The sequence below is a fragment of the Apteryx rowi genome, unplaced genomic scaffold (genome assembly GCF_003343035.1).
Source record: "Apteryx rowi isolate R43461 unplaced genomic scaffold, aptRow1 scaffold_177, whole genome shotgun sequence".
In the NCBI taxonomy this organism is placed as follows: Eukaryota; Metazoa; Chordata; class Aves; order Apterygiformes; family Apterygidae; genus Apteryx; species Apteryx rowi.
This window is the reverse complement of record NW_020448052.1, coordinates 965234-978361: the sequence shown is the minus strand read 5'-3', so window position 1 is coordinate 978361 and position 13128 is coordinate 965234. Positions and strand designations below refer to the sequence as shown.

General features: G+C 36.8%; 1 protein-coding gene across 1 annotated transcript in view; it reads right to left on the bottom strand.

Annotated features, from left to right (window-relative positions):
- The window catches only part of SLC6A11 (solute carrier family 6 member 11), a 106607-nt gene extending 94031 nt beyond the window's left edge, over nucleotides 1–12576 (bottom strand). Inside the window, exons 1-4 of the mRNA XM_026061167.1 lie at nucleotides 12357–12576; nucleotides 8409–8543; nucleotides 8078–8218; nucleotides 6805–6895 (exon numbers count right to left, since the gene is read on the bottom strand). Coding sequence (XP_025916952.1) covers nucleotides 6805–6895; nucleotides 8078–8218; nucleotides 8409–8543; nucleotides 12357–12576 — 587 coding nt within the window. The remainder of the gene's footprint in view (nucleotides 1–6804; nucleotides 6896–8077; nucleotides 8219–8408; nucleotides 8544–12356) is intronic.
- Nucleotides 12577–13128: the final 552 nt, after the last annotated feature.

The following is a 13128-nucleotide window of genomic DNA, read 5'->3' as shown; positions in this document are numbered from 1 at the left end:
CAAGCTTCCTGCCATTCTGAAGTATGTAGATTCAGGAAAGGATTTTACTCTCTCCTGTTAATACTATGTATAAACAATTAAATACTTATTGGCATGAAGACTGGAACTGGATGGTCTATTAAAGTATCAGAGTAATCTGCCTCAATCCTTCCTGTCTTGGAATATCCATTTCAACCTAACCCCCTTAAACAGGTACTGAGACAGATCAGAAGATGATTCTGTAAACCTCTGCCTAAGGCACTCACCTGAGAAACAGAATATTTGGATTTCAGTCTCTACTCCATGATTATTTAATCTTTTATATGAAGTAGAGTGGGTTCAAGAGAAAAAGGTGAAAACCCCATTCCATACAGGACATTTCAAGAAAGTGAAACATATGTATCCAATTTCTTGCATGCAGAAGATAACTTACCTGTGTCTGAAGTGAGCCTTCTACATACTGAGTCACTGGAGCAAAGGAGATAGAACGTTACGGCTTTTTTGAATAGTTCCCTTAAATTTTCATGCAAGTGCACAAAATGAAATGTTTTGTTTCAAATCAAAAGGAATTACTTGCATCAAACAAATTTTATAGTAAGTGTCTTCATTTAAGTGAGAAATTTTTTTTTAATCAATCTTTGGACAAAACTGACTTATGCTGATTTTCTTTGTTTCTGAATTGAAATAAAATTATTTCCACAATTCTAGAGAATCTACTGCTAAGCAATATGAAGAATCAGGTCTTGGGCCTCTCACATTAAGCCTTTTAATCTCTCTGTAACTCAGATCCCCTTCTGTAAGAAGGAAATAATCTGAATTTACAGAGTTTTTGTGAAGATAAAGGAATGTGGAAGTAATCAAGAAGCTTACAATTACAAAGCCATTGACACCATGAGCACCCAGAAAGCCTTGATAAAATTAATAACTTCGTCAGCAGAGCAGCAGTTTAGTAATACTGAGAATATAAAAGATAGGAGAAAGAATGAAGAACAACAACAAAATACTGAAGAGCTGGACAGTGTTTGCTCCCTATCTATCCTCTAGCCGAAAGGAAGTAGTTCTATTGAAAAATATTACGCAATTATTTAACTAAAGATTATCTTATTCCTAAAAAGCTGCAATGACATTGAACTTAACATTGAAGAGAGAACTTTACTTCTAGTATTTCCTAATAATCAATTACTTGATTTTGCAACTCTTAATGGCAATTTTTCTGCATAATAAAAAAGTTATGTAAAATGTACAAGATAAAATTTAAAACCATGGGAAGTTCATTTTTCTAGTTTAGCATCTTATTAAAACACCATCTTTCCAGCAATATTAAGAAACTGGCTTAGCATTTTGAGACCTATCCCATTTACTTCTTTCAGCTGAAACCAGGCAAAGTCTGTGGTTTCAAGGGAAAACCAGATGAAGAGCTCATGTGAATTCAAACAAAAAGCTGTTTTCAGACGGCCTCTTGTGAACTGAGCAGAAACGAGCAAGTCTGGCATGGCTCAATGTTCTCCTGCAAGACATGCACAAAGGGCCTAGTTCTGAGAGGTGCTGAAAGTCTCTGGGTACTGAGCACTGCAGGATCAGGCCCAGATTGCTAATGACTTTTCATAGGACAGTGGGGATTAACTACAATATGACTCCTGCAGTCATTTGCACCCTGAATGAAACAGGAAAAACTCTTTTTGACTTTGCAAGGAAAAGGTTTGTGCCTTTTCCTTTCTGCTGCAAACAGTCCCTTTTCTTTTCTCTACACAAAAAAAAAAAGTTTTTTCTCACTAGGCTTTACTTGGAAATGCTGAGGATGTATTACTCCCTCCAGAGAATGACAGGCTAACAACTCGACCTTCTTTAGCAGAGGACTAACTTGTTGCTATAAAGCCAATAAAAGAAACTATTGAGGTGGAATCAACCTCAATACCATGTGTCTTCTCTCTGTCCAGCTCCCTTCCCAGGCACTAGAAAGCTCAAGTCCCAGACCACACCGGAGCAACAGCAATCATACCGGTGTGCTCTTCTGGTTGCTCCCTACAGCTGCCTGATAATTCCCTCACCTAGGAAAGTATATGGAATAAYGGAACAGAATATCTTCTCATCTCTATTCTGCCTCCCAGGATAGCAAAACAGCCTAACTGACAACCACAGCAGTCTTTCATAGGTGTTCTTTAACACATCTATAATGATCAACATCTCTATTATTACTGCAGCTATTACTATTCACTGTTTAAAGTCTGGATGCCAAAAATCACATGTGCCATACCTTAGAAATACGAAAAATTTTCTTAGAAAAACCTTTACCATGCTATATGATTATGACGAGAGAAAGAGTAAGTAAAGTGGACACAAACATAGTAAAGTGTACATTACCCTGAATGCCAATATGAAACGAAAAATGAAGTTTTAGACTCTTGCCTGTCCTTCTGTGGAACTCAGTATCAGAGAATATGAAGGATAAAAACTGTGAAATTTGACTGATTCAGCTGCTAACCTTGGAAAACTGTATATTCAGATGGTATGTGAAACTTATCAAGGCCATGGTTTACAAGGTCTTTTTAAGGATGGGTAAGAAATCCTCTTATGTTTCTGATTTTTCCCAGAGTTGTCAATACTGTTATGTGTAGTCAATTAAAAGTCTGCTAACTCAAATGAACTCTTAAACATTAACAGGGATGGGTATTTCTAACTAAGCAGGAAAACAAGTAAAAAGGGTCCAAACTCCCAGACTTTGCCTGCTGCACCTTCAGCAGGATCAGACCATTTGTGCTGTACAGCTACAGATAAGTAGCTATTTAGTTACAGGCTCACAAACAAAATATATTTTGAATTTTGCAGTCCTTGCATGTATAATGGCATGCTTCTGAGTGTACCAAGAGAAATACAGCATCTATGACCATACTAATCATCTAAACTAATCATCTAGTCATACTAATCCCCACATTGAGTGGGGGGAAAAAAAAATCCATCCAAGACAATAAATAGGCCATCAACCTCTGCGTGTGATCCAACCACCAAAGTTGGTAGAGAATGTCTAAGTATCAGAGGAAGAGAGCCTACACTTGCCTGGGTAGCAAGGAAACAGCATCCTCTGCATATACCTGAGAAAGAGTAATTCTATTAGTCTGCATGTCAGAACAGTTTCACAGTACTGCAAAGCATCCCTTCAGTCATCACTGTGCTTGGGTGGATTGCTGTTTGACTCCAGCAAAAGCTTTAAAAGTAGCCAAGGACACAGAAGAAATAAAAGCTAGAAATATTTCAGCAGGGAGGGCAATGACTTTATTTGCCACCCTCAGACAGAACAAGGATTTGGATTTCCTTCCAGTCACAAATTAAAAGGGCTGAGCCTTCCAGCCTGGATGATGGGGAAGACTTAGCAGTACTAGTTAAATGGAAAAAAACCAAACCAAAACTAACCAAACAAACAAACAAACAAAGCCTCCTTTTCAAAGCTGGAAGTAAAGACAACATTATGGGACTAGTATGTTCGTTTATACACACACATACATACGAAAAAAAATCCAACTTTTGCCCTTGCTACTGATACTTGCTAGCATCTAAACCTGCCAATCTAGTCTGCTGTCAGATAGGTAACAACTCGTATATCTCTATTATTAACTCTTAAACTCAGACAAGTGGGCTTGAAAGAAACACACGGTACTAAAGAAAAATGCATTTCTATAAATACTGAGTCCTCTCCAAGTTTCCAAAGGTTTGGAGTCTCTCTCTCTCTCTCTCTCAAGTCTTAAGATATTCTGAATATCCTAGGAGACTGCAGTAAGGTGATCTGGTGATCAAAGGAAAGATTTAACATCAGCCTGACAGTTAACAATTGCACTATTCAGTTTTACAGGAGTTCGGATCTCTTATAGTAGGCAAATAGCATCACTATTCACAATAATTACCACTATCATTCACAGATTATCTCAAGAGTAGATGGTAACAGACTAGAGAACTTACTTTCCCAATTGACCCTTTCCACAATAAATTCACCTTATTGTGGCCATGACTTAGAGGAGTTCCAATCACAGTTTAGACATTGCAGAGAACAAAATGTAAGGGAAGTTTTGAATGCTGTGGCTGTTCGGAAGAAAACTACTGCCTCCCCCTTCCTTTCACAGGCATTAAGCTAATTAATTGTAAGGGACCTGGTCATTATGCAAATAAATTCAGTCCTGTGACTGGTTATCGTAGCACTGAAGATTATCACACACTAGCTGTTTGAGTTCTGCAAATAACAACCAGTTTCTGTGCTGTGCAACCTACCTTATCAACTTACTATTTGTTGCAAAAAGAATCTTTCAATAAAATTCTAGTTCCTGACACTGGAATTTATAAAGCAGTAAAACAACACTGTGTGAACAGGATTTCTGGTTAAGTGAAATTACATTTCTGGTAACACTTTTCTACAAATCATAAGATAACTTACTGTACAAATCAACTAGTCTAGTAATAGATTTCCTGCTTACTAACTACTTTTTCCATGATTTGCATTGCACATTATACATACAGACCTGTACTGTGCAGTTATATGTTAGATATATATGACATATAACCTCATTATAATCTTCTGTTCATTTCAGGTAATCATTTTAATAGAAAACTAGTCCTGATATTTTAACAAGTATATTGTTCCTTTTTCAGACTAATTTATGTCATGTCTCTTCTAAATTTTAAAACCATGCAACATTGCACCTACTTAAATTTTAACAAAGCAAACATCTTCCTCAGCAGGACAACAGTGCATTCATCCTCCAAGGGTGGAAAGCGATGCAACATCAGTTTTACTTGGACAAGGAAAGTAGGTAACAGTTCATTTTGAGCTATTTTGGCTAGTAAACTGTTAGTACTATCAACAGCTTGTCCAAATAACAACAAAAAAGGAAAAAGTTCCAGATAAATAACAAAAGATTACTGGCTGCGTGGCTTCTTAACAGATGCTGTAATGTCCGGAAAGTATGGAGATTATTTCAGATCTGTTGATCTGAATTCATAATGGAAGTATATGTTTATTATGTCTGGAAAACAGAGACATTTAGAAATTTATTTTAAAATAATATTTTATTCATGTTCTCATTTGTTTTTATGAAAGTTTTTGAGTATTTTCCACTTTGTGCGCACAAGTCTGTAATACAAGTTAGAGAAAAAGCTGAATCTGATTATCACTTCTAGGTTCAGAATACATTCTTAACTCTTAGCCAAAATGGTTAGCTATACTCTTAGCTATAGTGTCTTGTTTAGCTTCATTTTTAGAGAGTGCTGAGAAGGGACAGGCTTAAAATGCATTTGTGTCACGACAGCACTGGCATGAGGATTTAGACAATCCAAAGATGAGCACTAGCAGGGAGAACTCCCCCCTCCAAAAGAAACATAGGAATACAAAATACAGCTTATGAACCTAGTTTGTGACCTCTCTATAAATCAACTGAACCTTGCCTGCTTCCCTGGATAACTCGAGGAGTTACCATCAATTGCTGAGTTTTTGATTACTGAATAAGCAAATAAACATAGTCGGAAAATAATGCTAGTATCGGAGAGAATACTTTGTTCATTTATTGTAACTACACAAAAATCTTGGTTTTAATTATCCCAAAGAACCACAACATATTTTTGTTAAAATGATGAAGCCATAGCAATAAGAGACATCATCTGAGTAAGTTTATCTGGTTTATTCCGAAATGCTAGCTGGGGAATGGGTAGAGTAGATAAATTTTGATGCAAGTTGTCAGGTGTTTGGATTACTGAAATTTTAACAGAAAATAAAATAACAATTATAACCTGAGAGTGTGATGCAATTTCATGCCTTGTAAGGGAAAATAAAAGCAAAAGCTGTACAACAGCAGTATTTACTGAAGCAGTAACTACCACCCGTGAAGGCTAAGGTAACTGATGCAGCATGACTAAGAGATACAGAGGCAACAATAGCACATGCTAACATTCAAGAAAATTCTGCCAATCTAGGGTTCTCCCTTGGAGGATGGTCTTAACATACAGTCCTTTCAAAGTGTGGTTATTCATTTCTGAACATAGAACAAAGCTCTGAACACAGGGCCTCAGAATAAAGCTCTGCCAGTAGATAAATAACATTAGATTAGGCTTTCAAGAGTATTTAGTAAACCTGAACTTTGTAACACAATTTTGAAATGTGAAGTGACTTAGTATTAAAAGTAATATTCCATTTCTGTGACTGTCCTAACATACTCCGTGCCTTGGAAGGAACAAATATGAAGCTACACATGCACCAATTAAATATTTATAGTAAGAAAAAAATCTGTCATCACAAAAACAGCCCATATTTTGTCAAGACATAATTCTCTTTTACTACTCTAGCTAGAAATGAAAAGCAAGGAGACACAATGTTAATGTTCTAGTTACTGTTATAGCTGAATAACTAATACTTACAAGCCCATTCAAAAATAATGAAATACAGAGGCTAAAATATCATTCTGCTCAAACAAATGTGCAGATGCAATTCTTATGAGAGGAAAACATTCTGAAGAAACAAGAAATACTTAAAATCATTCTCTTTCTTTCACTTCTGCCTCTTCATTAGTATGAGTTCGACACTCTTCCCTCCAGCAGCAGGAGCCAAGCTCCCAGGCAAGTGGCACACTTTGTTCTATGCTCTTTCGGAATATAGAATTCCTTTCCTTGCACCCTCTAAAAAGAGTTAAACTTTCATCCTGACCTTCCTGGCTGTATGAGAACAGAATTTCCAACTGAACTCACATCACTAAGTGCTATAGGGTTGCAAGGTGTCTAATTACCTGCAAATGATCAAAATATTGGAAGGTAATCAATACTCTGGTCAAAGGTAAGTTTAGGTGCACTTACTCCCAGAATTCCATGACTGGAGAAGTGGCATTTTGTAAAGAGACTTGACTGCAGTTGCTCATATTAAGTTTTTGAAATTCCACACAGTTTTCTACAAAAGAACAACAAAGAAAAGTTTGCTATATGACATGTAAGTACATTTCTTCTTGTAGTATGTACATCTTGTAAAGTCACCAATTCTGTAATACATTTGCTTTTGGTCATTAAAAGGATTTCTAAGTACCCTAAAATACTACAGCCACTAATTCTATAACATAGCATATTTTGATCACCAGATTACAGAACCATCCCAAAAAGATATTCATGCAGTATGCTACATTCTCCTACACCTTCCGCATGCAGTTACAATGGCTTTGAGAAACTGAGCCGATTGTTTGGGAATTAGAACATACTACTTCTCCAACTGATGGTTCAATGCCCAATGACAACAATTAGCTCATGAAACACTGCCAGCAACAAGTTTCCACTGCCTTAATACGGCAAGTAAAAAGCCACTCTTTGGCTTATTATCTCTAATATAGAGAAAGGAGATCACAGCAGCTCAGCATTGTTGAGTTGACACTTACTATTTGAACAACGATCAACATTGGCTATGCTTCTTTAAAGGGATGCCAAAATTGATACTGAAGCCTTCCACATCTAGTGGGCCCAAGGCTAGTTCCTTGACATAACCTAAACTGCAACAGACTTCAGACAGAGTTTTAGACGTACTCAAGGAACATCATGGCCAGTTAACAGAAGCCATAAAAGACAGTATAATTGGTACATGACTTGAAATCGGACAGGAAAAAAGGCAAAAACATCAGGAACATGGAAATGAAGGGCATTAGTATGTATTCCTCCCCATAGGGCTTTGTGATTTTCAAGAGCAATAGAATAAGTACAGTATTATGAATAAAATCATTGATGAGAAGATAGATGCAGAGCCCTATACTGCAAAGCCCTATGAATACATACCTCATCTTTCATGTAAGGGGCTATTTTGCATGCAGTAAGGACTATGTGGCCAAGTTTTCAGTAGTAGCCTAATGTACGTTAGTAAAAATACAATCCACTACCTCAACATCTGGCATTAAAAAGATCAAAACCAAAGTTCCTATTTTAATATTTTCCTCTCCATCTAAACTCCTACTGATTTCACTTGGAGTGAAAAAGCAAGATTGTAACCTGCCATTTAAATCTATATATGATGCTATCTTACCTCCTCCATTCTTGTAGCAAAGATATGGGAATCAATTACTTAGTATAGTAATAATCTCTACTGAGGTCATACCTGTATTCCATTCATGCCCACAGGTAGCCCAAGGAAGCTCTGTAGTAAAGCAGTTAAACAGATAGAAGATAGCCCATGCTAAAATGATGATGTAATATACATTTAAATGTGCCTCTATAACTTGGGTAGCATATCCAATGCCTGGAGGGGGGGAAAAAAAAAAAAAAAAAAGGAGAGAGGGAGAGAGACACACACAGAAACCTTTTACTTTTCAGGTCATTTAAAAAAGCAAATGCTCACTACTTTATATCTTAACTTCAATTTTGATATGGTATCTTTTACTTTAGTTTTAATGCCTTCTTTTGCAGTAGAACAGAGAATTCTTTGTTACCTTCAAATAGAGGGCAAACTTTCCTCCAGCATGTAATACCACCTTCACTAGTAAACTGTCCCAAGGCCGTTTCCAGGAAAAATACTGGTATTCCACAGCAAATAAAGAAAACCACATATGGGATGAGGAAAGCACCTACAAGCAAACATTGAGGGGGTATTGGTTATAACAAATAAAGTTCTTCGACTGCTTAGTGAAAATTCATTTTCTTAATAAAGGAAGGATCACCTGTCAGCCAACTCACAGATGATGTGTTGAAAGTGCAGAAAACACTTATTCCTGTCTCTAAATGTTGAAAGTTAACTTTTATGCCAGTATCAGGGGATTAAAAAAATCAAATCCAAAGTTCCTCACAATAGATTAAATTCTGCTCATGTTTCTCCCAAACACAGGGAAGACTACATTCTTGTTCAGCCACACAATTCTGCTCTGATTATCATCAAGTCAGTCTATCTAATCTTCTCTTCTTTGATCTTCTCAGGAAAGCACAAATGAAGAAGTGTTATGGAAATAAAATCCAACAAATAGTGTGTATGTTATTTGGATAAGCCTGATGATAAAGATCATGAAAAGTGAACGATGAAATAAACTACTGAACTACTTACAAGAAGAACAGGGCTTGGCCTTATCAGCTGGAGATAATACAGAGAAAATGTAGGAAGATAAAGCATCCAACGTTTTTATTAGATGCTGACAGTCAGTTACAACATAGATGAGTAGCACAATTCAGTGAAGAGTTGTATTGTACAAAATATTTTTCTCTTATCAATTTATATATAGCAGAAGTATTGCATTATTTCATGATTAATTATGTTATTACATATGGCACTTACAGAACATGGCTGTGAAGTATGCAGAAGCAAAGAAGTGACAGAACACACACAGGCTAGGCAGAATGTCACTTGCTAGTGGAGGTACAAAACCGCTAGTAATACAGTTTTTACTTATTCTGTTGAGAACTGAACCTAAGTAACAAGGAATGAGATATAGCCTTTCCACCACAAAGAGAATCAGTGAATATTTAAAGCCAAAAGAAGAACTTTTTTCCTCATTCCCTGGGTACTCAGCTTCCCTGATGAGTCAAAGGATGAGGTGTAAAGCAAGTAACTCTACAGGTTTTGACTGAAACAAGGAAAGAAGGAAATAAATACTAAGAAGAAAGTAAAAAATAACTGATTCTGCTTTTTTTACTTACACCAATAAATAAAGTTCCACCAGTTTAACCAGGCAGACTAGCACAGGAAAGTACTACACAGAATACAGAGTTGTATGAAAACAACAAAGCATTAATTTTCTAATTAGATTATGACAGTACAGGTTAGTACAACATACGTAATATGTATCCAGGCCTCAACCTACTTGCTCCTGAACGTATAATCCCAGAATTAATGAACTTCATTTAATGCTGCCACTAAATGATATAATTATCCTGCCATTCATTCAATTTCAAATCAACACAATATGTGCTAAAATCACAAGTTTTGACAGATATAGTTTTTCTGGAAGACGTATTTTACAACACTGTCCATTGCTGCATACAGCAGCGATGTTCTAAAGAGCAATCCATTCTTTAAAGTGTTAATGATAGCAGCATATCCCCTTCAACAAGAGTCCTGAAAATTACTTTGAACGTTACTGAACAGCACATTAACAGCTGCCTCTGTACTCTATCAGAACCTTAGCTATGAGCAAAACATTTCCAAATGTTTCAGGATAATTTCTACAACTACGAGGTAAACATGGATCCTATCCATGATCATTAAAAAAAGGAACGAAAACTGCAACAGTTGTTATGCTTTAATCATTTTGACCTAGGAAAGAGACACAACTAAGTACACCTGCTTTGAAAAATTCTACACAGCATCCCCGGGATTTGCAGTTTCTTTCTTCAGACCCTGCATATCAAAAGACATCTCTTCATGAGTAATCTCTTCCCTCATCCAGGCAATCTGCCTATAGTTGAATCTCAGCTGCATCTTGAGCAATACATACGTATTTCACAGAGAAGGGAATCCATACATCTAAAACACGGTTTCTCCATATGATTCACTGTGTAAATGGCTTAAACAAAATCTTTATAGGCTGTGATGTGAGAACTGCTGGCCAACAGAAAATCTAGCTTGGCCCACTCATATGCACAACCCTAGTCCATGACAACCTGTTCAGCTTGAAAGTATTGGCTTTGACTATTTTTCCACCACTGATATACAATTAATATACATCATGAAAATGAGAGGAGATCAAGCTTTTCAGCTTGCAGACAGATCAGATACCAACAAATACCTAATTCAAAATGTTTAAAGGAGTTATATTTTTGTAAATAGATTATCAAATACCAGTAAGAACAAACTAAAATTATAGAAGCTTATGTCTACATTACATATTATGACCTGGAGTATGTATCAGAGATAGCTCAAACTTTGGAAGTTCCATTCTACTGTTTTGGGATTGCTTCTGTACCTGAGCAAATTATTTCATAACTACCTCATATATCTCAACATTGGACTTCACTTACTACACACTAGAATGTTTTCACTGTTCACATCTGATGAATCAAACAAACCCAACTCTGGTCTAATTCCAGCAGGGCATTCCAGAGAGTAACAAAAATGGAGCTGATGGCAGAAGGTCATAGACCAAGATCCCACTGAAGCTGAAGTCAATGGCAAATTTTCTATGGTGCCAGGACATACCAATTAAAACACACGTTAATTCTATTCTAAAAGAACGCACTGATGATTAAATATGATATTTAATTAAATGCATTTTCAGCAAGTCACCCAAACATGACTGTTTTTTCCTACTTAATGCTATACATTTAAAAATGATAGTATCACATTTTAACAAGCTAGCACATACACACAACTACAAGTGAGCATATGAAGGCTACTGTATGAGCAAGAAAATCTTCATTACACACTGAAAAATTATTTCGCATATTCTCCCTTCCCAAACAAGGAAAAATTGTTCTGCATATTGTATCCAGCATATTAACATTTACATACTAAAATATTACTAGGCAGCATCATTCTAGGAAAGGGTGAATTCTTGTCAACCTGGTTTTGCCAAAGTACTGAAATATAAAGAAAGGAGATGCAAACCAGAAACGCACCTACTGTGCATCAGTCTTTAGAAACAGCAGACAAAATAGGCCAAAACCATCCCTGGGTTCAGAAAACCATGCCTAGTTTTGGAGGAACAAGGGAAAGAAATTTGGCACTGCACTGTTGGCAAACCAACCTGTTAAAAAACGTATCTTTGCATATCAGCCACTGAACACATATATTTACACTAACACTGAGTCAGGCCTTAAGTGGAAGAGTGTTGAATCCAGTTCACAGCATTTCTAAAGTAGTTTTTTTTCCTCATTGCTACATGAGTACTACTCTTTGAGTAACAGTGAGCTTGACATCTTCCCCTATCCTAGCGTAGTGATTTGGGGAGTAAAGGCTAAGCAAGGTACAATTGAATTAAAGGCATTTTCATATGAAAATGTAAATAGTAATCTTTGTAGCATTATCAGAAATACTATTCATCCTCTCCAAAGTATGTTGTTTTGGAAAATAAATTGCTACTTTCTTTTCCATGCCAGACAAAACTTAAGTATGCACGGGTCTGCATTCGAATACAGAAGAAAACATACTGTGGTCTATTTTAACAGAACACTGGTTTCTTCTACATTAAAAATTTTACAGTAAAAAAATATAAATTCACAAATGCACAAAACTTGTGAAAGAAAACCACGCAACATTTGGGGAAGAGAGAGGAAGAGGAACACCACATTTTTTCTTACTTCTCAGATGCTTAATGTTTCCCCATCTACACACACTGAAATCCTGAACACTTATCTTTTGTAACTAGTGCAAGAAATCATCGCAAAGCATTTTTAACTGTTTATTTACCAAGCGTTTATGGTGAACTTTAAATATTTATATGATGACATCTTACCTCCTCCATTCTTGTAGCAAAGATACGGGAATCTCCATACGTTTCCCAGCCCAATAATCTCCCCTGCCACAGAAAGCACAAATTCAACCTTATTGTTCCAGTGACCTCTTTCATGAACTTTCTTATCATTTCTGTGGACGAGGTTGGTACTGGAGGCTTCTGGGTCCAAAACATCTTCTGGCTTGCCATTAATTATGGGAATAGTCTTTTCAGCTGTCATGACTATTTAGCCTGAAGGAGAACAAAAGAAAAGCATACAGATATTTTAAGTCACTTTTTAGTTATAACCTTCAACCGCTAGGAAGTCCCTCAGGGTATCTTTGGCTTCAAAATACTTATTACCTACACACAGTTGCAGGTGAAAGTGAAGAAGGCAATTTTGTAAGGCTAGACAAGTTCTAAAGAAGGAAAAAAAGAAGAAAAAGGAAAAAAACGAATAAGCTTGCGCATGAGGGAAGAAGAAGGGTTCTGAGTTGAGAGATAGAACTTGCTAGTAGGACATTGCCTTAAGACTCAGATAGTGGAAACCTTTCAGAAATCCCTCCCCCAGCAAGGATCCCAACTTGACTAACCTCACTGAGGAGAGAGATCTCCTGCACCTTCCAGGCACGCAAACAAGAACAGGGGAAGAAAAGGATGTGGAGAAGGTGGCCTGAATGGCTCCTGGCCTGCCTGAAAGAGTAAAGGAGCTCCCAGACTACTCACCCAGGGCTCTGCCTGTGCCTGCACGGCTAGGAGAGGGACAGGGTCTCTAGCTCTGTGCTCGGCTCCG